The 26,574-nt window shown below is 43.4% G+C and overlaps 1 protein-coding gene, 1 long non-coding RNA gene and 1 pseudogene across 4 annotated transcripts in view; 1 reads left to right on the forward strand and 2 right to left on the reverse strand.

Annotated features, from left to right (window-relative positions):
* The window catches only part of LOC140640158 (uncharacterized), a 37,194-nt gene extending 29,643 nt beyond the window's left edge, over nt 1–7,551 (forward strand). Inside the window, exon 3 of the long non-coding RNA XR_012036829.1 lies at nt 6,245–7,551. This is a non-coding gene — a long non-coding RNA (uncharacterized lncRNA). The remainder of the gene's footprint in view (nt 1–6,244) is intronic.
* The window catches only part of DCAF5 (DDB1 and CUL4 associated factor 5), a 101,089-nt gene continuing 81,102 nt past the window's right edge, over nt 6,588–26,574 (reverse strand). For all 3 annotated transcript variants that reach the window (XM_072839058.1, XM_072839057.1, XM_072839059.1), the window contains 2 exons: nt 15,024–15,151; nt 6,588–8,486 (listed from right to left, as the gene is read on the reverse strand). In XM_072839058.1, the coding sequence (XP_072695159.1) occupies nt 6,717–8,486; nt 15,024–15,151 (1,898 nt within the window). In that variant the 3' untranslated portion in view covers nt 6,588–6,716. The remainder of the gene's footprint in view (nt 8,487–15,023; nt 15,152–26,574) is intronic.
* LOC140640156 (H/ACA ribonucleoprotein complex subunit 3 pseudogene) lies at nt 18,236–20,607 on the reverse strand (annotated as a pseudogene).

A 26,574-nucleotide genomic window follows, 5' to 3' on the forward strand; every position in this document is an offset into this window, starting at 1 on the left:
TTTTTTTTTTTTTTTTTTGGTCTGCTTCTATTCTTAAGTCCCTGCATACCTCAGACCTTACCACCTCAGCTCCCACCCTCTGGTTCCTTTTATATTTCCCTCCAGTTACCCAGCAAGTTATTGCTTCTCTGTCAAAAAGTCTTCCAAGGGGTTTACTGACATATCCAGGGGTTGAAACATGAGGGTGGCCATTCAGCAATCTGTAGCTCAGGTGGGGGTGCGGTGGGGGTAGGGGGGTGGGGAGGGGTCAAGGATGCTGAATGGTGCAGGGACAGGTGACGTTAGTCTGAATCTAAGGGACCTTGTGTTGATTTTCTGGGGGTGAGGGTGGTCTGGGTTAGGCCGACCTGGTTTTTCCTTTGGACAAGGCTTTCCTCTTCTCACTGTGCCTCCTTGCCAGCCATTTTCAATCCCTGCTGGTGCTGCAGAGTATATTATAATCAGAGTTTGGAGTCACGCTGGGTGAGGGTGAGATCAAGGTAGCTCCTCTACCCAACTAAAAACCACATTAAGAGCAGCAAGACGTCAGGGGAGTCCTAGCCTCAGATGCCAGGCCAACCCATTTTCTCTCTCACATGAGGGGACTGAAATAGATGATGCAGCTAACCACCCCCCCACCTCCTTCAGGACAAGGTCAAAAGTGCTAATTTAGGCCTGAACACTTCCAGGCCCTCCCAGTCTCCCCGACCCTTGCTCTGGCTTCTCTTCTGGCAAATGTGTTCATTTTGAAAAGCTTTTTCCCCCAAGTATAATTCCACTGCCTCTTTCCACCAGCAATTCAAAACCCTCCTGTCTCATGTTTCTCTGCTTGTCCTCTCCAAGTGCCACGAGTGCGCTTAGATCCCTATTCCAGATCTGTCCTGGGGCTTTAGTGGGGTGGGGCCCAACTCTGACCCCTTTACCCCTTGGCCTCATCAGACCACTGTGGGCTTTGTTATGGCTTAGCTTCTCCTTGAATCAAATGTTACAGAATATTACACACACACACACACACACACACACACACACACACCCCAATCCTGCATGGAAAACTCTGGTCAAAATTTTCCTTGGCACAAACACTGAGCATTTCCATGGCTTGCCACTTTCCTGATTCTCCAGGGCTGATCCAATACCAGATTGGGGAATTTTAGCTCTGAAGGCCTGAGACAAGTTTGCTGTCCCAGCTCCTGAGGTCTGGGTCATCTCCAGCACCACCATACTAAGACTACAGTTTAGTGAAATCTTCCACTCCTTCCTATCCCCTGCAGACTTACTGTCGTAAGCAAGGAGATGAGGCCCCAGTCAGCCAGGCCTGCCCCTGACTTCTGCTTTTTTTGAAAGCTCCCAGCTCACAGGCATAGCCCTTAGATAGCTGGCTTCCCAAATTGGAGGTATGTCCAAGCCTCCTAGACTCCACCTTAGGCAGGTCTATTTTAATGGGGATTATGTATTCTTTTCTTAGTTTCAGATTAATAAACAGTAAATTCTTTCTCTGAGAAACTTACTTTCTATACTCCTTGGCAGACCCCATTTAAGAAAGCCTCTACATGGTGTACACATTGTTAGCAAGAAGCAATGAGAGCAAAAAAGAGAGGATGTGTTAATTATAGCAAACATTTTAGTGCTTTCTGTAAATCTGGCACTGTTCTGAGCTATATTTATATATGCCCATTGAGTCCTCTATCAATGTGCTCAGACAGCACTCTCCCCATTTTACAGATGAGGAGCTTCAGGCTCTGAGCAGTTGTACAGCTGCCAAAGATCTTGGCTCACCAACTGTTTCTGGTAGACACTATAGGGATGTCTCAGGAATGAGAACTCCACAGGATGGGACCTAGAGAGCCCATGGAATTGAAGGAATCCAGTTTCAGAGTTGAGAGGGACCTTCATTTCACAGTTCCCAAGAGTTTGAATGACTTGCCCAAGGCTCATGCAGCTACTCTATTGAAGAACTAGTATAGAATCCACTACTTTTGCTAGTTCAATGCCATTTCCAGGCAACGCACAGGTCTCTCTTTGGAGGAAAGGAAAATAAGTTAGCCTTAAGGATTTAAGGTAGGGTCCTGGAGAAACTAGAAATGTTAGCAAACATTGACATGAAAAGAAAGTAAGGGATGGCAGTAGGGGTGGGTCCTGAATATCATCACTAATCAGTCTAGGACTAGTCAAGATGTTTGTTATCCTTTGAAAGCCTATGTAATCTCCAAAAGCCACACACTCATCTGTTTTTTGTGCATGCTTAAGTGTGCTGGTGTTCAGATCATTACACTATTTCAAGGAATTTATGCATTCTTGCAGAGAAAATTTCTCTCAAACCAATCCTGCATGTTCTGACCTCCATTTACACTCTTATTTCTTAAGATTTTTAAGTAATCGCTACACCCAACATGGGGCTCAAACTGACAACTCTGAGATCAAGAGCTGCATTCTACCAACTGAGAAAGCCAGGCGCCCCTTCACTTCCATTACAAATTAAGGATTTTACTTGGGGATTTTGGAGAATCTTGATGACCAAGTGTTTTAGAGGCCAGTCCATGGCATGTTCAGTGCTAGTTCTGTGGATCTGGAAAGCTGCTGAACTCACCTAGAGTTTCATTTCTTCCATCACAGTCTTCTCTCCTAATGTCTTCCCTAGAACCGCTAAAACATCTCTTGAGCCTGAAGATCCTGGGTTGGCATCCAGTTATCTCAGGGGTTTATTGCCTTTCTCCAGCCTTGCTGGGGGGTACTAACAAAGCCAGATGAGGGAGACTTGTAAGCTAGCATTCTGTACTTCAACTGGAATATTCCATTAGCTCATGGCTTTGGGTTCCAAAAAGGAGCTCATTTCCCAACTTCAGTAATTTGAAATACTAGCTATCTCATTTCCTTACAATGTGACAGTCTTGTCAACAAGCACTGCGGGACCCTTCTGCACAGCTCAAGTAAACTCTGTCGAGTGGAATGGAGTAACTCCTCCTGCTTGTCCCTGGCCATGTTAGTGCTGGCTCCAGGGAAGTCTCCCTTTGCCTCTGAGCCTCTGTTCTGAGATCTTATCACCTTCGCCTTAACAATGAAATGCAATTAGTGTGCAAATGGCTCAGATTTCTTTTCATTTTCTTCTGTTGCATGTGAAAAAATTCAAAATTACTTCCAAGCCACTTGAATTCATGTGCTTTCATTCCAGTATGAGCGCTCAAAGCACAAATGAGCACTTCGCCTGAAATATGCCATCTGAGAACCGAACACATCATCCAAAGCCTCTGTGGTAGGCAAGTCTGGACTCACCGAAACTTACTTCACCTTAATGCTTCAACTCTGGCCCATTGCCTTGCTTCGGTCATAAGGGGTAGATGGCCTTCCTTTAGAAGTGTCTATTTTCCTCATAAGAGTCTTGGTTGGCAAGAATTTTTCAGTTAATTGAAAGAGGCAGCTTTACAGGCAGGATAGAGAAGGGCTTTTTTCCTTTTCCTTTTATTTTTTATTTTTTTTAGGAAAGCATTTGCAAAGCATGCTTGGAACAGGGCAGAAAAAGCAACTGGATATTTGGAACCATCAAAAACTGTCTTTGGGGACTATTTGTAATGTTGCCTCACTGTATCACTCCCTCAGTTCCAACTAACGAAAGGGTCAATTCTAGGGTCTCACTGTCCTGAGTTCATGTAAGCCTGGTGAAGGAGACCAGGTAGATACCTTCTCCAACCCTCAGTTTTGTTGTCTATGTGTGACCTTTGTTTCAGAGGCAGTGACTACTGGCATGGATATGGAATACCAGTTTGTCTTCAGAGTGGTTTTGAATCAAGTTTCAACTAGGCAAGAATTAAAACAGGAAAGAAATTAAGGATAGGGGGGAGGTGTCTAAGCAACCAAGTCTTCCCTGGAAGAGAAGAGGAAGCCATGAGAAGTGAATAATAGGTTTATTTGCATATACACAAGAGAAGAGCTAGTGTTGCTGGGAGTAACAAGAGGAGGGGCTTGTGAGGAGATAAGGCTTCAGCAGAGGAAGGCACCTTGACAAACAAGGGACTCCTGGCTTAGTAAATCAAGCACAGTTGCAACCTTCTTTTGCCCCAAGCCAACTACTTATTTAACTCATTTACTGCTGTCCTAGAGACACAGGAGTCACTTACAAAACCAAGCAGAAAATAAAGTGGAGAGAAACAGTTGTACCTATCTGGACCAGAAACTTCAAAGTTTATGTACAGGATGCAGGAAAAAAAAACCAAAAACCCATAAGAGGCACTTTCAAATAGTTCTTAATGTAATCAGTGCCATCTGTCCTGCTAGTAAAAATACCATCACAGAAGAATTGGGGGATCAAACGTGCCTCCAAAGTTGGGGCCTCAATTCACAAGGATTTTGGCAAAGGGACTCTAGAAGTGGTTCTTGCTAGGTTTGCAGGTCCATGATCACAAGACAGGAGATTTCTGGAAATGAGAAAGGAGTGGCTAACACAGACAAACAGTTCTCAGCCTGCTCCAGTGAGTATTTTATGGGCTTATCTCCTGGGAAGTTGAACATGGGGTGCTGGGGAGAGTCTCTTGTTGCTAAAAAATGATCGTTCTTGAACACTAAAATTGAACCAGAATGAACTTTGACTTCTCTTTGGAGTACCCAAATGGGATTAAGGCTTTTAACATGAAAAGACCGAGTTCTGCATTTGGAAACAGTAATCAAGTGGCCAGCTCCCAAGGGAACTTAACTTCTTTTTCTCTAGGAAAAGTGGATTGTCCTTAGAGAAATCAGAAAAGGGTAGCTACTGATTAAATAAAGCCAAACAAAGAGATGAGGTAGGCTGACTAGGAGGGGGAAGAGAAACAGACACTGAGTGATTATATCTGTTTTTTTGTATATAAATGATTAAAAAAGTCCAATTTAATAAATTTTGGAAAAAGCAAATGTAAAATGACTTGGGCTTATAAAACCAGAATTTACAATTATCTGTGAATAGCCAGAGACAAATCATAGAGCCATTGTGATTACAAATCCAAACTCATTCTAATAGTTACAGAATCACTCTCCCACTCCCCCCTGTGAGATTACAGTTGTCAAATCGTAAGCATCCCCACTGCTACTCACACTCCTTCATCTCTTAAGACAGCGTTTTCACACCCAAGTCACATCAACATACCAGCCACGTCTTTCCTTCCACAAAGCTTAGCCAGATGATGTCTCCTTTTGGCTTAGATCAACAACCTTCCTTTTATAAATAATCCCTCTTCCTCCAGTGCCTAAATTCATCCAAGTCTTCATCCTCCACATGGTCCCAGGCCCAGTAGGACAGGTCCTTCCCTAAAAGGAAGGCTGAGTTGGAGAGGCCACACCATTCACAAATTCAGTTCTATGCCAATGCTAGCTGCACATCAAGTGGTCTAGCACCTTTGCACACAAGAAAGTTAGTGTGTGCTTCTCTTCTCTCTTTCTCCCTCTCTTCCTTGTTTCTTGTATTTTGTCTTTTCATGACATCTATGATGATGGGATATCTGGTCACCTCTAGGTCTTCCTGTCTTGTGCAACCCTTCATTCATAACCAAGCGACTCTAACGACCACTGTGATGCTGAAAATCTCTTGGTCTTCCCCCCCTCAGTGAAATAGAGTCTCTTCTAGGAGCCAGAAGTCTTAAACCAGAGACTCCTCTCGGCCTCTTGACACCCCAACTCAACAGGAATCTGTTACTTCAAGATGGCCACCACTCTGCAAAATCTAGTCAGGACACCACAGCCTCTGCTAATTGCAAGTCTGAGGAATGATGCCAGTTCCTTCAATTTTGACCCATCATTTTGGGTTGAATTAAATGAATATAGTACCACATTCTGCTCTTCACTACACTTTTTCATTAACATACCTAGAACATCCACTTAAATAGTCTTGAGCACAAAGCTCTTGAGGGCCATCTTTTCCCCCTCCTTTCATCACATGGGGCCAAAGAGGTGCCCACTGGCCTTTAGAGGGCCTCTCAGGAACTAGCACCTAACTGGTGAAAGGGTGCCCCACAACCAGTCATATTTTATGGTCTCCATAGGCCTCCGTGCTGCAGCACGGCTCCATTTGCCATGGGCAAAATTTGTCAGGGACCTGTGTTCTCTGGAATCTGATCTTAGGTGCTAACCTCTTATTGGCATTAAAAACACTTCACTTTTAGTATGTCCACGTTAAATGCTCAATTAAGAAGTACTACTGAGAGAAAACATGGAAGATTTCTTTAAGAAAGAAACCATGCTTTCCTTCCCAGCACAGCCGATGGGCTGAAGGCCTGTTTCATTCTCCCCTTCATTCTTTCAGCACAGCACAGCCGGATTCAGCAGGCACTCACCGTTAACACCTACAGCATGTAAACAAGGTGAGATGGCAAAAGATACCGATCCATAGATCCCTTCTCATGGAGAACGGAAAGAAAAGCCTTGGAGACAATGAGCTCACACGTGCCGGTGAACACACACAAGAACAAGTCAAACGTCTCAACAAGGATTTACTTTAACAAAACGCACAGGTACGCGATGCTCAAGTCTTACTAGAAAGGAGTCACTTGGATCTTTTTTTCCCTTTCCTTACACAGCACAAGCCAACGGCCAGCTAAACATTCAGACCCATTACTGAACAGAAGGGAGCAGCATCAGACACAAAATTTCAGGCCCTGGTTTTATGTGCCTTTAATACTTTTTTTTTTTTCCTTTCCTCTGTGTTCACTAAACAGGATTAAAAATTTTTTTTGTAAAGCTACTTTTCATAGCTTTTTGTTTTCCCTTTGTATTTATCATGTTTTTAATTTCTTCTCTGAGGAGGAATTCTCTGAATCTGTATCTTCCAATTCGACTCGGTGCCTTTTGAGGCCACTATGGCCATGAACAGCCCTGCTGCTGTCTGTGTCTGGGGTGTCAGTGGGGTCCTCTCTTGTTCCAGCATTGGGGGTCTCACAGGCCATTTCAGACCCACAACAATCTTTGTGTAGGAGTGTCCCTGTCAGGGACAAGTTATCATGGTCAGTGTCTGAATGTCCTGGAGAAGAGCAGGCTACTGCCTCCAGCTCTCCAAAGTTCTGCCCATTGTTGTGGGGATGAGGGGGGCGGGGGTGTAAGCGTCCATTGTTGTGGTTGGCACAGATGGTATCGAGGCTCCTTTCCTCACTGTCATCAGACTGGGTCCTGGGACAGCTGCCAGACCCACTGCTCAGAGTGGAGCCAGATGCCTTGGGGACAGGAGGAGAGGGCGGCTCCTCGGCCCGGCTGCTTAGGGCCTTGCTCAGGGCCTTCCCATTGAGCTTCTTGGTTTCAAAAGAGTGTTCTACAGAGCCACCATTGTTAGTGTCCTGTGAGGGGTCCTCTGGTGCCTCTGCCCAAGGGTGGCTGCTGTGCTCCTGGCCTGGGCCATTGCTGGGATTTCTAGCAGAAGTCCCTTCTTTAAAAGCATCCTTGTTGCGACCTTCAGGGGGCAGGTCCTGGTTCCTCTGGGCTATAGTCATGCTGAGACAGGCTTCCTTACTAGAAGAAGGGGCTGGGTTGTCCTTGTGGCTGGTTCCCGCTCTCCCTTCATCTGCCTCCCCAGACATGAGGGAGCTCTCTCCATCTTTGTTATTTGAGTAGGAGATATAGGAATAGCGGAGCCACTTGTAAGCCTTATAAATCTTTCGCTCCACCGACTCTATGTCGGAAGTTGGAGATGCCCGGTTGGGCTGAATCTCCAGCGTGGAAGTGCTGCGCTCAGGGGAGGAGGGAGAGGAAGAGGAGAGGTCATCCACTTTGATCTGGGGGTAATCATAGTTGTCTTCTCCAATGTAGGTATTGGCGGGCTTGCTTGGGGGGGTGGGCCTCTCTTCTCGGGGGGTCTTCTGCCGACGCCGCATGGTATTCCGCTGCCGTGTGGCTGCTCGACGCTCATTCAGCTCCTCCTCATCTTCAGAGCTGCTGGAGCTGCTGGAACTGCTGGACTCATCTTCAGGGCTGGGAGATCGTGGTCGGGGGAAGAGATCTGTGTCCAGTTCAACCTCACAGGCGTTCTCTTCGGAATCGGACTCGTTGGAAAGGGCCAGGAGGCGTTTGTCCTGGTAGCGCCGCAGGGCAGACAGGCGCTGCTGGCGAGAGGCTGCATCCTCACACGTGGGCGGTGGGGGTGGTGATGCCACTGTGTTGGCCGTGGTGACCCGTAGGGGCCCCAGGTGAAAGGCGCTGTCGGCATTCTCGTCCACTGTGGGTGGAGGGGAGCGGGGCAGTGAGGCCGAAGACTCTGAGTCAGTATAGCCCGAGCGCTCGCTGACCCCCGCGTGCAGCTGGAGGATCGTGCTCTCACTGAGATCGCTGTCTGAGTCAGAGCTCCAGCCCTCAATCTCACGACGCACCAGGGAGTCAAAGAAGGCCATCATCCTGGGGTCTTCCTGCACAGACTGGTTGGCGTAGTCATGTGACAGGCCACTCCCACTGTTCAGCACGAGGCTGATGTACTCTTCGTGGGTATAGAGGCAGCGGGAATCATCCTCAATCCGACCGTCTAGGTCTCCTGTACATCCTGGCTGCTTGTATGGACTCCAGATCTGCACAGAAGGCAAAAACAAAACCAAGGAGGCCTGATTGGAAAGTACTCTAAAGCTAGTGGTGATAAAGAACACTAAGGCAGAGCTTCTCCAGATCCTTCCTGTCATTTAGCCAGGACTTGCTAACCAGCTTTAAAAATACATTCTTTACGAAACTGGATTATGTGGGTCACATAAGCAAACAGAGGCTTCTAGAGTCAGCTGTTGGAAAAAGCATTGTCTAGGACTTAGCATTAGCTTAGTGTCAAGAAATCAAAGTTTTATCTCTTGCCCCAGGATAGTCACATATTATCTCCCCTATGAGCCCTCTCCCCTTTAGCGTTCTCTGTTAGTAGCTTGGAAATTACAATAACCCCCTTCATAATTGAAGATTGGCCAATGTGTTCAAAACTCTCAAAAGACTGAAGCTGTGCACAGAGAGGTACCACTTTTCCAAAGTGAAAACAGACCCAGCAGTCAGTCTTCTGTGGTAGTTAATATTTCAGCCTATAACTCCACTTCTCCCCAACTGCAACATTTCTATTTTTAACTAATGGGAATTGCTTACTGGAGCTTGATAAGAATAGCCAACTGCCTACACTGCAGTTCCTCTTGGACATGCAGGCATCAGTTACCCAGGAAACTGGGTTCTCTTAACCAGGTTGCTGCTGGCCTGCTCCCCAACTCTCCTGTTAGCTGCAGAAATAGGCAAGACACACACCCCCAAGACCGTGGCCCCATCCCTTAACATTCCTTCACTCTATCATCAGACACATGGGCCGATAGCCAAAGGAACTTGGCAGAGCTGGGACTCAAACTCAGGTCTACGTGACTGCAAAGGCCCAACTTTGCAAGTGGAATAAGTTATGCAAAATTCAAGTTCAAGGTAATTAAGCTGTCACTGCGGTTGAGAACAATTAGCTTCACCTGACTACCAGACTGGTCCACAGAGCAGCACACAGAAGCTCAGTTACATCAGCCGGTAGCCATGGCAACTCAGATGAAATTCCAGGCGATTTTCTTGCCTGACAGGCTGGTGTCTATCTTTAGATGGCACCCAACCCAGAAAACAGGGCTCCTCATTCTCTATCCTCTATCAAGACAATGGCTTTGCTTCCCCAAAGCTATCCAAGGACACATTCACCTCCCTGTGAGCACCTTCATGAGGCCCCTTCCCTCCTATGCTCTACTTGCAACTTCTGGAAGGTAGCACCTTTTTGGAGGAGCTCTAGTTCAAAAGGGGCTGGAAAAACCTAGGTTAGCTCTCTTAATCAATTCCCAACTCAGATTCCTTTCTCCTTTGACTCTGTTTCCTACCCACAACTCCTCAGGTGTTCTTCTCTCTCCATCCTCACTACGTGACTGGGTGGGGGGGGGGGCGGATTTAGGCAGTGGTTCTCCCACTTGGAGGTGCACAGGAGTCACCTGAAGAGTCCTAACAGTGCTGACTCCTGAGTCCCACACTTTGAGGTTCAGATTCACTAAGTCACCAGCAGGTACCAGGGCTCTGCGGTTTTCACAAGGGGGAAGAACAACTTTTTAAGAATATAGTTAGAAAATAAAGAGAAAAAAAAAAAAAAAGAAAGAAAAGAAAAGAAAAGAAAAGAAAAGAAAAGAAAAGAAAAGAAAAGAAAAAGAAAAGAAAAAAGAGCCGAAAATAAAGGATTTGTCTGAAGAGATTCTCAAGTTCTTTGTGAGACCCTATGTTTGGGAAGCATTTTATTTTATTTTATTTACTTTTTATTTTTATTATTTTTTAAAGATTTTATTTATTTATTCATGAGAGACACAGAAAGAGAGAGAGAGAGGCAGAGACACAGGCAGAGGGAGAAGCAGACTCCCTGCAGAGAACCCGATGCGGGACTTGATCCCGGGACTCTAGGATCACGCCCTGGGCCAAAGGCAGGCGCTAAACCGCTGAACCACCCAGGGATCCCCTGGGAAGCATTTTAGACATGGCCTTGACAACAGGATCAAGGTACAAATGACTGTCAATTCAAACAAATGTCCAAGTGGATAAAAGTCTGGTGGCTTAGAAAGGAAATTGAGGGGTCCCTCAGGACTTTTTGGGGTCTTATTCTATACTCTGGGCCAGATCTCTTACTTTCCCAGTTTAAAAATGGTAAAACGTTACCAACCATGTTATCTAATATAAAGATAAATCTCTACATACTTTACAGAAACACAGATTTTGTTAATAGAAGTAAAAAATATTAATGGTGGGATGCTGGTCCAACTATCCAACAAGCCAGTTTCTAGGTTCTAATCTACCATCCAGACCCTTATGTCTTCCCTTCAGGAATGAAAATCATTAACATGGAAAGCCAGCTTTCATTTGGGCTCTGGAATGTATTAGGCGGAGGTAGACTTTCATTCCTGAAGTGTGGAGTAATGGAACAAAATGCTGGATCAGGAGGCAGGGGACTTGAGTATAGGTTCCCACTCAGCTCAGGTTGACCTTGGATAAAGCTCAGCTCTCCAACCTAACAGTGGATTAGATGGGTCTCATCCAATCCTACGGTTCAGAGCAAAACAAAACCATCATCCCAGACAGCTGGTTTTCAGTCCTCAAGGGATTTGTGTCCCAGAGCTGCCAGGGCAGGCAGAACAGGTAGGAACCCCAGCCCCACTGCCACACGTGGCCCTTGGCAAATGACTTCATTCTCGAATGCGTCTTCTCATCTGTAGAAATGAGATGGATGAAAGGACATAATCTCTACCATACCACAAAAGAGATGGGGTGCTTTCTCCTTCACTTGGCAACTGAATACCTCCACCAGAAAGTTTTAGACCCATCCTCAGAGACTTCCGAACATCAGAAGTACTGGCCGTCCCTATTATCTTAGTCCTCATACCAGTTTTGAAATATTTGTCAAATGTTTATTTCTTTACACTGAAAGCCAACAACTCAGAAATGAAGCAACAAAAACACAACTTCCCATTGCTAACATGTTAAATGCGGCTACACAAGCCTCCTCTTGGCGCAAGGTTCATGAGAAAAGGAGGAGGGACAAACAGATTTCTCTCCAAACCCAGTGAAAAGTTTAGCTCAAAGGTTGTTGAGGAGGGACGTCTGGGCAGCTTAGTGGTTGGGTGTCACCTTCGGCTCAGGGCGTGATCCTGGAGTCCCAGGATGGAGTCCCACATGGGGCTCCCTGCAGGGAGCCTGCTTCTCCCTCTGCCTATGTCTCTGCCTCTCTGTGTGTCCCTCATGAATAAATAAATAAAATCTTAAAAAAAAGAGGCTTCTGAGGAAAAAGGTGCAGTTCAATTCTTATTCAAGCACTGTTGAAATGGAAGAAATTAAACAGCAAGTGTTCTGATCTATACAGGTAACAATGACATGCTTGAATATAGCAGCTCTAAGCCCTCTCCTTTTTGTGCTATTGTACTAACTTAAGACATGTGACCTTACACTGAGAAAATCTACGCTGATAGGGACCTAACTTGCTATTTAAGGGTTCTCCGCCCTCTCTAATCTGGCTTCCGAAACCTTCTGGGCCAACCTCCTGCCCACATTCCTGCCTTGTATCTTAGTCCTCCCTTCTTGTGCTCTTCCCTTTGGCCAAACATGATCATTTTCTTAACAGGTCTTACACCTCACTGCTTCTGAGCATTTATTCATAAGTATGATGCCTGGAACACAGTAGATGATCAATAAATATTTATTGATTGTCTCTACTTTGAATGTTTCTCATATTTTACACCTCCCTTTAGCAGTCTTTATTTTTCAAAATCTAGTTGAAATATTACCTGCCTGAGATTATTCCAGATGGGAAAAATCTTTCCCTCCCCTAGAGCATTCTGTTTCTATCTCTTGTGTAGCTACTGCATTTTTTGTTATCTTTATTTCTTGTCTCTCTTACTGGGGGTGACCTGCATTACTTTTTTTTGCCTTTATGTTCCCCATAGGGCCTAGCACAAAAGGCACACACAGGTACATCATAAATACCACAAATATCATGAATAAATGAATATCGGTCTTTGAGAAAAAAGGTCTGCATTAGCCCTATCTTGCCTCTATTTATTTGTTTATTTATTTATTTTTAAATATTTTATTTACTTATGACACACACACACACACACACACACACACACACAGAGGCAGAGGCAGAGGCAGAGGGAGAAGCAGGCTCCATACAGAGTCCGATGTGGGAGTTGATTTCAGGACCCTGGGATCATGCCCTGAGCCAAAGGCAGATGCTCAGCCACTGCGCCACCCAGGTGTCCCACCTCTCCGTATTTAACTATAAAACAAATCCCCTCTTTTGCTAAGTATGGACATTCAGGGGGCTAGAGACCTGTTATGGGTGAGAAGAGGGTGGCCCCAACAACCAGGATTCTTTTCCTCTGGGCTAGAACGGCAGCAATAAAGGACAAGGGAGAAGGTGGAACAAAGTGGAGAGAAAAAAAGGTCTCAGGCTGAGTGAGAACATTATGCTCTTTGAACCACTGATCCTCAGAAATTGCAAGCAGGAAAGTGACTTATTAAAATAGTCAGAAATTGTCAGGCACAGGTAATTCACAAGGCACTTCTGGATGGCAAGTCACTGTTAACATCCTCACTTGACAGATGGGGAATAGACTTAAAGAACTGTTCAAGGGTACCAGCTATACTGACCTAAGGTTTTTTTCCTTTTAAAAAAAATTTTTTTTATTGGAGTTCAATTTGCCAACATTTAGCATAACACCCAGTGCTCATCCCGCTGACCTAAGGTTTCAAACGGCTGAATGTGCTTCCTGGTGGGTCCGGGTTCAGACCCCACTGGAACCTGGAAGCAGTGAGCTCCATATTTCAGTCTGGATAATCTCCCAGAGAAAATATTTTCTTCTCTTACTCCTCTGAGAACTTGGTTAGTTTCCAAACTATGACCTTAAGGGTAAGGACTCCAGTTGACTAAACAATAATTGGGGAGACTAAGTACAGAAGCATCCCAGAGTGCACAGCCGAGCAGGAATCTCTCTTCTAAAGGAGATGGCCAAGCAGAGCTCTCTGAGAAAGAGAATGACGTCAACAGGCCTAGAGGACATGCTACCGTGCCAACCCATTACTCATAGGCCAAAGGAGAAGAGAAGGCAATTCAAGGGACAGGGCCAATTTCTCAATTGCCCACTGAAGGATGACAGAGATGACCACCTTCAGTAGAGGCCTCTGGCTGCCTGCTGCCTTCCCACCAGCATGGGGAGTGTGATAGGCCACTGGGAACAACAAAGAACAAGGCTCTATCCTCACTTTACCACTAATTAGCTGTGTAATTAACCCCAGACGCGTAGTTTATAATTGAAATCTCATCATCTTACAAAAAGAAAAAGTCAGTAAAAATGATCTAGAAGTCCTGCTCCAGCTCTGTGGGAAAATGTGTGCAATCATGAAAGTTAGCCCTGATCAAAGGACCAACAAAACTTACATAAAGGCATCTGGAATGAGAACAAATAAATATTGACCCATCCTCCAACATTACATTTCTGATAGCTTCCCTTGCCTCAGATACAACTTGGTTTAATTCTAGATGGTGAAGAAGGAGGAGGAGGAGGAGATGAAGGAGGAGGAGGAGGGGAAGAGGAAGAAGAGGAAGCAGCAGCAGCAGTAGCAGCAGCAGCAGCAGAAGAAAATAGAAAACCACCAAATCATCACAAACCAATTTTTTGCTTTTTTCCTGATACCTCCCCCATCAGGTTTTCAATGTCATTTTGGGGGGGGGGGGGCGGGGAAGAGGACTTTTAACTTTTAGGGGAGATTATCATCTATCCTTACTTAAAAATCAAGTTATCACAGAGTTCCAAAGGATTCATCATTTACCCCATGAAAAACCTTCATTTTTGCAGATGTGGAAAAGGGTTACTAGCAACTAGAATGTGAGTGGCAGGCAGTGGGCCATCCTCCTGTGGACACAGGCCAGGCTGTGTCTCTTCATTGTAGGCTCTAAATACATTCCTTGGCCAGGTTAAGTTGATGTACAGTTCAGTTGATGTACAGTTAATGCAAGCGTTTAGCCTCAATCACAACCACATGCAGTGGTTTTTGATATGTTCTGAGACAATTTAGCTATGGTTCTGGCAGTCACTTAGTTATGTCTGTGCCACATTAGCACAGCAATGAATGCAAAGTACACACCAAGTAACTGAATAGATGGTGGCTTTCAGATGAAGTCTGGAAAACAGAACTCAGACTCAATATCAAAGGCTTCTGGAAATGTAGTAGCATACAAGTGGTGTCTAGTTTCAAAGTCTAGTGACTATTTTAAGAAGTGGTCTTGAAAGGAGGATTTTAAACCACGCTTTTTAATATCAATTTTTTAATATTTTGTGTTACGTCAAAATAATTGAGAAATTTTTTAAGTAATCTCAATGCCCAATGTGGGGATCAAACTCAGGACCTCAAGATCAAGAGTTATATGCTCTACTGAGTGAACCATCCGGGTGCCCCAAAATGATTGAGAATTTTGATAGACCTTTAGCATGTTTAGGTATGAGGTCCTATAAATATTGTTCTAGTTTCTTCCAATTATGAATTGTTAACAATTTGTCTAAAGGAGACATAAGGGGAAGGTACCTCACCTTGATAATCTTTTCTACACCAGAAGAGCAGATCATGTAGGTGTGAGGGTTAAATCGGACCTGGTTAACAATAGACCGATGCCCTTTCAGCACCATGAAGGCTCCGTTGACCACCCTACCAATGCCACCTGGGAAGACAGAAGGGAACAAAAATCAAATGATGAAATGAATAAAAGTAAATAGGTTCCAATAATGGCAGACAAACAGCTCTGAACTGGAGCCAAGATTTTTTATTAACTATGCCACCAGCAGAATGTTTGCTTAATCTTACAGATAAAGTTGCTATGGAAAGAGGGAAGATGAAATATTCTCTCAGCATATGTGCTCTTACCAGGAGCCTTTATTTAGCCTTTAAGCATTGCCCACGCCCACCCACTGCAATTCCATTGTCAATGAAGCCACAGCCACTTAAAACATTTCTCAAGTTTTTGATCCCCAAGATAGAACCCAAGTGTTACCTTAGAAAAGGCCAGTCATGAGCAAAATGAGACTGAACTACTTGGGAACAGTTAGGCATCTGAGCCAGGGACATGGAGAACCAAAAGCATATAATTACTTAAATGCATAAAAAATCTCTGATCCATTTGCCCTTGATTTCTATGATGAAGGTAGCAAAAAAACAAAAACAAAAACAAAAACAAAAAAAACAAAAAACAAAAAAACCCAACAACAACCCCAAACATACCAAAGCCACTGGGAAAATAATGAAGAAAAATCCTTTTGTTACCCTGATAGCAGAGAGAGCTAGGGATAAAGAAAGGAGATTTGGACCACTTTCTAATAGGGAGAGCTCAAGAACTGAGAATCTGAATTAGAGTAAGGTGCTTAAAGATACCATGTATGAATAACAAGAGGCTGCTAAAAGAAAGCTGTATTTCTTTTTCTTTAAAGATTATTTATTTATTTATTTATTCATGAGAGACACAGAGAGAGGCAGAGACACAGGTAGAGAGAGAAGCAGGCTCCATGCAGGGAGCCTGATGTGGGACTCGATCCTGGGACTCCAGGATCATGCCCTGGGCTGAAGGCAGGCAGGTGCTCAACTGCTGGGCCACCCAGGTATCCCAGGAAGCTATATTTTAAGGACCATTGTGTAGGCTTTCTTCTTCAGTGACTGAGAAAAGCATCAGATGCCTGGAACCTACAATATGATGAAGAGGTCATCATTTATAAACTTGGAATAACCTCAAAGGTTCAACTTCCCTGGTAAGGACATCACACAGAATATATGCACCCATGTTCTGAACAAGGTCACTTCTGAGCAACCATCAATAGCTCAGTACACATAGGCCAACCTGTGTGCCCAGCCAACTGGTAAAATATGATGCATTCAGACATAAATAAGCGTTCATTTATCTAAGCAGTGAATATCATCTATCAGGAACATGGCAACACTAGGGCACAAAGTATCAGTAGGCAGTTACTGCTCCCTGCACCCCATTGCCAACTCTTCTTTGTTCAAACATTCATTCCAGACATTTCTCATTTCATTTTTTTTTAAAAGAAACAGACTCTTTTTTAAAAATATTTTATTTATTCATGAGAGACAGTGAGAGAGAGAGGGAGAGGCAGAGACACAGGCAGAGAGAAGCAGGCACCATGCAGGGAGCCCGATGTGGGACTCGATCCCGGGTCTCCAGGATCACGCCCTGGGCCGAAGGCAGCGCTAAACCGCTGAGACACCAAATGTCGGGCTGCCCGACATCTCTCATTTCAGTGTCTACAGGACAATGACCAGCACAGCATCCCTTCTCTAGAAATAATCTGGTTCTAGAGAAGGTGTCTTGTGCTTTTGGCCTCCTCACACAACTCCCCTTTTGGACTCAGAATATATCCCTCTTTATTGCCATGTACATGCACATCTCTGCTATGACAGCAAGAGCTTTCAGACTGAATCATATATGGATTTGCCCACTTAGCCAGCACTAAGTACTTACTCTACTTTTGTAACTTGGTCAGTGACAAAAATATTCTTTGCCTAATCTTTCCACCATATTTGACATTTTTCATTTATTTGAGAGAGAGAGAGAGAGAAAGAGAGGGAGAGAGAAAGGAAGAGCAGAGGGAGAGAGACAAGCAGACTCCAGGCTGAACTCAGAACCTGATGGGGGGGCTCGATCTCACGACCCTGACATCATGATCTGAGCCAAAATCAAGAGTCAGCAGGAAGCATAACCAACTGAACCACTCAGGCACCCCTGACGTTATTAGTATTTGAATTATCCAGGATGAATAATACACTTAGAACTATCCATGGCTCAACTCAACATCATCAAGTTTGCTAATAAACCATAAAGGAGAATGACTAGGCTATAGAATTGATGTGTTCTCATGGATCAGGAAATGTTAGGGACTCCTAGGTAGCTCAGTTAAGTGTCTGAATCATGACTTTGCTCGAGTCATGATCTCAGGATCCTGAGATTTAGTCCTGCATTGGTCTCTGCACTGGGCATGGAGACTGCTTAAGAGTCTCTCTCTCCCTCTCTCCCTGCACCACCCCCCACCTCCACTTGTGCTAATAATAAAAAAAAAATCTTTAAAAAAATCAAAGAAAAAAAAAAGGAAAGGTTAAGCACCAAAGTAGGCTGCCATGATGGGAAACCCTAGGTAGCCTGAGTACACTGGGTTCCTAGAGTGGAATGGGAGGAGAAAATAAAGGAGAAAATTAAGGAAATGAGATTCATGGGAATCTAAAAAGTAGCATTCCCATTCATGGGTCTCTTCTGAATTCTACATTTCCAACATCCTATTCCTACCTATATCTGTGCTGGAGTAGTCACTAGCAAAGAAACTTTGGGTTAAACCTAGTACCAACCTCTTATTTAATCCTACTGCATCCAAGAAAAGTTAATTTAAGTGACTCAGATAATTTGAGTGACTTCTTCACAATCATACAGCTAGTAAATGGTAGAGTCAAGATTTGAACCAGTCTGTTTGGCTATCATGCCCAATATCCTTTCCATTGGAACAGTGGCCTTTATGAGATGAAAGGATTTCAATAGGGATGGAGTCTGAAATGCATAAAATATTTTGAAATCTTTCTGGCAGTTAATGAGTTGGTTTTCTTTTTAAGCCCTCAACTCAAAAATGGGAAGGGGGGAGACTCTATCCAACGGTGTCCTGAGCACAAGATATAGTATCACCACAGGACATTTCATCACATTGCCAACACTAAATAGTTCATGAGAGTAAAACTGGCTCTCTTGCATACCTAGAACTGGGGGTGCAATGCCTGAACTAAAGTGTTCAGAGTAAGCACTTTTTGACTGGACAGTGTTTCAGGAGAGGCAATTCTAGAATAAATACTACCAAAGGAGGACAGATAGAGGGGCTCATGTCTTAGAGAATCAACTATTCACAGAACTAAAGTTTATCAATCAAACTGACTTGTCAAAGGTTATCTGGAATACAATTACAGTAACTTTTGGACCTGAAGAAGGATTGAAGGGTATTAACATCTCTAAAATCAGACCACGGGAAAACATTCTATTCTTCTTCCAGGCAGTATGACCTCATCTGGTTTCTCATCATGGCAGCAATTTACTTTATTTATTCATTCATTCAAATCATTTCAATAACCTAGTAGTGATTCAAAATATGGAAAGGAGATTCAAACTTGTTCCCTTAAGAGGGATGCTACCATGATTGCTTCACATAAGCATGATCAAAGGCAATAATGAAACCAGATTCCAAAGAGTAAGGGTGTTAAGAAGGCTCACAGGTTGAAGAACTTGGTTTTAGAAAGTCTCTGAGGGGTAGCAGAAGAGACATAGAATTTAAGGGACCCTCAGAGAACAGGGCAAGGTTGCTGGGTCTTGAGTACCAAAGTGTTTTTTGATGGTGATTGGGTGTCAAGAGTATATGTCATCTAGGGAGAACCGGGCAGGATGAGCCAAATAGGTCTGTTGTCCTACAGGGTCATGCTTCTTCAGCATATAGACCTGGTCTCCCTGTTCACCGAGATAATATAGAGAAACACGACCATACCAAAGCCAGAAGCTCCAATTTTGTCTGTACATGGCAGCAGTTTTAATACAGGTCTTTTCTCCTCCTTCCCACCCAAACTGATACCTAGGAAATCCACAGAGCCAAGAGACTTATGGTGAAAACAGGTCCAGGGAGAACTGAGGCTGCCATTTGTTTAAGGCAGCCCAGGCTGTGTACACAGAATCAGAACAGTGAATGGGCTCAGGGAAGTTCTCTGTAGTTTCTCTCTTGGTTTCCGAGTTTCAAATGACTAAATACAGCTGCTATTGTCAGTTTAGATACAACAATTTTTAGAGAATAGATTTTTATCAGTCCTGGAGATTTGTGTAAATCGAACTTCTTCAATCTTAAATGGCTAAAGTCAAGATGCCAGTATCAGTAAAAACTTAGGGTCTCCCCTCTCCATTACCTAGCCAAACTGTGCCCGTCAACAGAAGGATCAAGCTGGCAGGAGTCAGGCAAGGAACACTTTTTCTAAAAACTACATAAGCTACAAAATCTCCCTTCAGGATCATCTCTAAGACTGTGGTTAGGGGCCTGATGAGGATCAACCTCAATTCATGGTTACCAAGCCGAGTCAAGCCTAATCACTACTAATGGATACCAATGACTAAAATAGCACATACCCGGAAAGAACCACCTTACTTGTTTTTGAGCTGTCATTTGTTTATCCACGTCTGTACAAACCAATGCTCATTTCTCTGAGCCATCTGTTCTGGCTGGCCCACCAGACATGTTGGCAACACTTTGTGGAGTTTTTTTTTTTGTAAGTCAAGTCCAAAATTCCTGTATCCCCATCTTTACTTTGGTGCAGATGGGATGCTAAGGAGATGAGGAAGGCTATAAATCCCCTCACCTGTTCTATCGCAAGACCTTAAAAAAGGACTGGGCCATCTCATAAGATTCCAGTGTCAGTGACTGATTCACTACCATCGGGGGATTCTCTACAGTAGATAGGGGGCTAAGTGTAGAGTCCTCATTTCCCTCCCCTTTCTTTCCTATGCTCCTCTTTCCACAATATTCAGCCAGAGATTGGTCCCCTTAGGGACCAATGGCTAGGACACCACTCACACTTCTTGCCAACTTCAGCTACTTCTGTTCCTTGTCAATTTTATTTACTTCAACAAAATCCTCTAAGAATGACTATGCTTTCAGCTCAAAAATTAAAAGCAACTTTGTCAAGATTTCTTGATGTTTTAGTCTAAGCAAAACTTACCATATTGGAAGGAGGTCCTCAATGGCACTTGGGGCTATAGAAGAGGACATTTATGTGTTTCATAAGAAAATAAATCCCAGATCAACCTGGATAAAATGCCAGTATGAATTTTCCAGTCAGAGTTTTTGGATTTTTCCCCCCTTTCCATTAATTAATGGGTAGGACAAACACCTTTGTGAGAACAGGACGGGGAAATGGTGGGTGACTCTGAGATTAGGGAGGGTGAAGTATGAACATGGTAGTGAGGGACCAGCAACAGGTCCCAGATGACTGGAAAGGGCTGATGGAAGACAGATTAAAATGGCAGGAGATAAATTCGCATTTCCAAGCAATAGATATCAGCCTTCACGAAGAGGATAAAGATCCTTAATCTTCCAAGATTTATGCTAACATATCCAAGAAAGTAATAACAAAATTGGGCATATAAGAAGGAGTTAGCAAATGATTGTTAAATTGAAATTAGTGGAGAACATCCCTACACCCATTGTGGGGCTCTTGACCCTAGGATCAAGAGTTGCATGCTCTTCCGACTGAGCCAGCCAGATGCCCCTGGAGAACACTGTTAAGAGTGGTATATACATATACTCTCAACACTCAGGTAAAAATGATAGATTATCGTAAAGGAAAGGATTTTAGCATTTCCTCTAGCATTCTTTTTCATTTAGCATTTATCTGGTAGGCTCTAGGTTGGAATATCAAACAAACTGATGCAGAATGTATTAATAGGGCAAGATGATGAACAAATACATAAAGGTGGAGAGAAATTGAAAAAGCAGGTGACAGTGGTTACTCAACTGATACAATGGAAATCAAATCTCTATAATTATGTAGTCCTTCTCTAAGCAATAAGACTTGGGCTTCTGATACTCACCAAAGAATTCAATGGTTTAATCAGTCCTCATCTTAATTATCTGACCTATCAGCAAGATCCAACATAGTTGCCGCCTCTTTCTTCACTGCCTTCCTAGGATCACCCTCTCTTGGTTATCCTGCTACTTCACTGGTCACTCATTTTTGCATTCCTTTTTGGCTGCTCTCTCTGACTTCTTAACACTAGAATGCCTGAGGGAAATGAGGAATGCCTTAGTCTTTGCTTTCCTTCTCTTGATTAGCTATACTTACTTGCTTGGTGATCTCATCCAGTCTTGTGGCTTTAAATCCTACCTATATGTGACCGAAACTCAAATTTTTATCTCTAGTCCAGAACTTTCTCTCGAACTCCAGAACTGCATACCTCTATATCCAAACTGTTTGTTCAACATCTATCTCTACCTGTATTTCTTTTTAAAAAGATTTTATTTATTTATTCATGAGAGACACAGAGAGAGAGAGGCAGAGACACAGGCAGAGGGAGAAGCAGGCTCCACACAGGGAGCCCAACGTGGGACTTGATCCTGAGACTCCAGGATCATGCCCTGGGCCAAAGGCAGGCACTCAACCACTGAGCCACCCAGGCGTCCCTCTACCTGTATGTTTTTTTTTTTTATTTTTTTTTTATTTATGATAGTCACAGAGAGAGAGAGAGAGAGGCAGAGACATAGGCAGAGGGAGAAGCAGGCTCCATGCACCGGGAGCCCGATGTGGGATTCGATCCCGGGACTCCAGGATCGCACCCTGGGCCAAAGGCAGGCGCTAAACCGCTGCGCCACCCAGGGATCCCCTCTACCTGTATGTTTAAGAGACATCTCAAACTCTATCTGCTCCCTCCCTTTCCCCCAGTCAAATCTATTAGGAAGGGCAGCCCGGGTGGCTCAAGAGGTTTAGCACCGCCTTCAGCCCAGGGCCTGATCCTGGAGACCTGAGATGAGTCCCAGATTGGGCTCCCTGCATGGAGCCTGCTTCACCCTCTGCCTGTGTCTCTGCCTCTCTCTCTCTCTCTTTCTCTCTCTCTGTGTGTGAATAGATAAATAAAATCTTAAAAAAAAATCTATTAGGAGATCATGATCAGGATTTACCTTCAAAATACATCTAGACTGAACAAAAAAAAAACATCTAGACTGAAACCTCTATCTTCGTTTGACCCACCGTCACCACTTGTCTGTATTATGGGAGACTCCTATTAGTTCTCCTCATTCCTATCTTTGGCACCCCACTCCCACCATCTATCCTCAACTCCGCAGCCAGTGTGATGCTGTTAAAATAAGTTAGATCATGTCACTCCTCTGCTCAGAAGTCTCCAATGGCTCCCCCATTTTACCCACAGTTAACAGCCTACAGGGACAACCCTGTGTTCCACTTACCCCTACTATTCCCCCCTTCCTTACTCTGCTTCAACACATTGATTTCCTTGTTTCTCAAACACACTAGGCACACTTTCACTTCAGAACTTTGCACTGGTTCTACCTAAAATTTTCTTCCCCCAGATTTTTGCATCGTTAACTCCCTTACCACTGAGCTTTTGCTCAAATGTGATCTCAAAGAGATCCATACTGAATGTCTGATCTAAACACTTGCATTTCTCTGACCCCCCAATACCACTTCCTATCCTCCTTATTCCACTCTATTTTTTTTTCCTATAGTGCTTCTAACCTTTTACATATAATTATTTGTGTCTGTTGTTTATTATATGCTTCTCTTAGTAGAATGTAAGCTCAATGATGGCAGGGGTTTTTGTTCCTTTGCTATATGTCCCAGGCTCTAGAATAGTGCCTAGCATGGAGTAAGTTTTCAATAAATGTTTGATAAATGAAAAGATGTGAGAGTATCTAACTATAAAATATAAACAGACTGGACAAAACCCAATCTCATTTAGTGAGCTCCATCATCCAATGTGTGGATTATTCAAGTGTTTCTCCATCTTCCTTCTATCAAATTTGGATGTTTCTTTTATAGCATTTTTACTATAATAAGAGCAAGAAATAAAGGGGCTAAAATCCTACCTATCCTTCACGGTCCTCTGAAATGCTAATTCCATGAAAACTTCACTGATCCCCAAAATCTGTTTAAGCCTTCCTTAATTATCTTTTCTATGGGCTCTGGAACAAACTTTTAAATTTAACATGTGCACACACACACACATCCTTTTCTCATCTTTCTTAGACTAGAAGTTCTTAGAGAGCAAAAAAATATTGATTCTTTCAGTCACCCATAGGACTTTGTATGCCTTTTGTTAGGATACTCAGTAAGTGAACAAATTGAAGTAAATTCCCTCATCATTTTCTCCGGACAAGGCTTGAAAGTGAAGGCTAAAGCTATTATCTACCAAAATGAGGTCTGGCAGGTACCTGTTGAAGCAATTAATCTATTTCATTCCTAAAACCACTGGTAGAATTAATGGTTTACTGCTCTGAGGGACAAGGGACTATTTATTTTCCTTACTATATCTCAAAGAGTTGTCCAAATAAACTCAGTAATTCACTGGACCAAACATTCCCTGGGTCTCTAAGTTTCAAACCGTAAGAATTAAATTAGAGTACTGATAATACAGAGAGCAGTGGCTGCCTCTTGGGGATCACATAACCACCTAAGAGTTTAAAAAAAAAAAAGTCAGATGGGGATAGCCAATGCTGTCAGTAAAGCTCAAAGAACTCCAAAGACAGCAATGCTTAATTGCACAAAAAAGTCAATTAAATCAGTTCTTCTTTCATCATCTGTACTTCACATGTGTTTGCAACCAACTACTTGTGACCAATTAAAAATAGCTGTCCTTCCAGTTACACAGGAGGACAATGTAGATGCCCAGGCCCAATCCACTGAGAGTGAAGGCATGTCTAGAAAAAGGAAGAGAGATGGAACATGCGTACACATAAGGCCTGTGAAAATGCATTTATAGCTGTTTCCAGCCTACTCCATTAGCCTGCTGGCAGTAGGGGTGGCTACAGTGACTAGGCAGTGAAACTGCATGTTTTTCCCCTCTATTCAGGGAAAAATCTGTTACAAAACTTTCCCCCTTTTAACTACTGAGGGGTCAAGAGCAGCCTTCATGCAAGAACACTCAACCAGCCATTCATGAGGACACCAGAGGAAGACAATGTCTTGGATTCTAAGGAGTTTTTCAGAGAAAAGTTAAAAGGAAGAAAGCTTTCTTCACAAAGAATAACAATTATTGTAGAGAAGCTACTGAATACCCTCAACAACATCCCTAAGAAGGTAGATATTATTAGTATGGTTCTATTGTTTATATTGCTAACGTTCTTGTTTTACAGATGAAGAAATAAGTTTGGCAAGATTAAACAATTTTTCCAAAGCCAAAACTGGAAGACAAATGGATCAGGAGTTTAATGCAGGCCTACCAACTCTATTACATTATGTTTCTTTCCATAAATAGTAAGGTCTTAGCATAGAGGCATATCTCAAGGGAAGCAACTTTATCTGTGAAAACCCTAAGCCCTTTCCAACAAGAATAGAGGAAAGGGAAGAGAAGGCAATATGAAGATTTTCCAGAGACATCCATCTCTACCAAATGCTGCCAAATACATTACTACCATACCTAAGTTCTTAGGGAACAAATGATTGGGAAATTATGGATCTGTGGATGCTGATCTTACTATACATAGCACTAATGTCTTACATTTGAAAACACGGTTTTCAGAAAGCTCCCACAACTGTTAAATCATTTCGTGATATGGGGCGTTGGGAGGGGAAGGATTTTTACAGAAGAAACTAAAGCTCAGACAATTGCTGTTATGTAACCTGCCTAGAATCACTCAATCAGCTAGTTAGTGGCAGAACTGGACTTGAATCCAGGTATGACTTTAAGCCTAATGCTCTTTCCAATATACCACTGGCTCTATACATAACTGCTGGTATGTTTATCTTCAGAAGCACCACATTAAGACAGATGCTCTTCCTACATACTTCAGAGGTATAAAACGTTCTGATGGGCTTTTTCTTTGCCACATCAAAATTCTCAGTTCAGTTTCTTTAATTTTGAGAGAGGTTTTCAGAAAATGAGTTATTATTTGGCATCAATTAAAAAACTGAGCCTAATCTTGCTAGGTAGCAAATTTTATGGTAGGTAGTAGGTTTCACCTCTCAAAATGATTTCCTCAGCCTACTATGAAGCACTATGCAAATTACTTAGCCGATTTGTTAAGTCCATACTGTTTACAAAATAAATACATTTCACCTCTTTGGAGTTTGAAACTGGAGTTCCCCAGTGATTTTTGGGTCTTTCTGAAAAGGAGTGGAGACAAAAACGATGCCCTTGCTTTTGACTCACACTTAGGACTGCTCTCCATCTAGTTCTCCCTTGCTTTTGACTCACACTTAGGACTGCTCTCTCTCTAGTTCTCTAGTTCTCTCCATCTAGTTCTCCATCTAGTTCTGCATAGTTCTCCATCTATGCACTGTAAAGCACACAGCAGGCATGCAATAAATGCTGATGGCTTGTCATATCATTAAGGCATATAACAGCAAGGCAGCTTCCCCATATTAGCCTGCCTTACTGGGATCCCTGGGTGGCGCAGCGGTTTGGCGCCTGCCTTTGGCCCAGGGCGCGATCCTGGAGACCTGGGATCGAATCCCACGTCGGGCTCCCGGTGCATGGGGCCTGCTTCTCCCTCTGCCTATGTTTCTGCCTCTCTCTCTCTCTCTCTCTCTCTCTCTGTGACTATCATAAATAAATAAAAAAATAAAAATAAAAAAAAAATAGCCTGCCTTAGTATCTTCTGTTCAACTGGCATGCATTGAAAGAGTGAACTCAGCCTTACTCCATATTTTGTTTAAATAAGAGAGGAATACATTAGAGTTGGAATTTCCCCTAAAACTTTTCGTCATCTAAGCATTCAGAGCTAGAACCCAAGGGCTACCTCTAGTCCTCACGTTTGGCTTGCTAAATATTGCTGAGTATTTTTAAAATTATGAATTATTTGCCAATATTTAAATATAGAAAGGTAGGGATCCTTGGGTGGCTCAGTGATTTAGCGTCTGCCTTCGGCCCGAGGCGTGATTCTGGAGTCCCAGGATGGAGTCCCACATCGGACTCCCTGCATGGAGCCTGCTTCTCCCTCTCCCTGTGCCTCTCTTTACCTCTCTTTCTGTGTCTCTCATGAATAAATAAATAAAATCTTAAAATATATATATATATGTGTGTATATATATATGTGTGTGTGTGTGTGTGTGTGTATATATATATATATAGAGAGAGAGAGAGAGAGAGAGAGGTGTTACATATAAAAATGAGAAGTGCTAAGTATCCTCGAAGACAGGTTTAAGGGTAGGGCCCTAACCAGGAGGAATTGAAAGCCTGTATAAAGAGCAGGAATGCCATTATACTTCTCTGAACACATATGGCCCATTCCCCATATAGGCAGAAACCTAGGGGTTGCCAGCTGAAGTTGACCTAAAGAGGTTTTGGACTGGAGACACCAGGTGCAGTGGAGAATGGGACTAAACAAAAACCTGTGT

Source organism: Canis lupus, chromosome 9 (assembly GCF_048164855.1).
Source record: "Canis lupus baileyi chromosome 9, mCanLup2.hap1, whole genome shotgun sequence".
NCBI classification, from domain to species: Eukaryota; Metazoa; Chordata; class Mammalia; order Carnivora; family Canidae; genus Canis; species Canis lupus.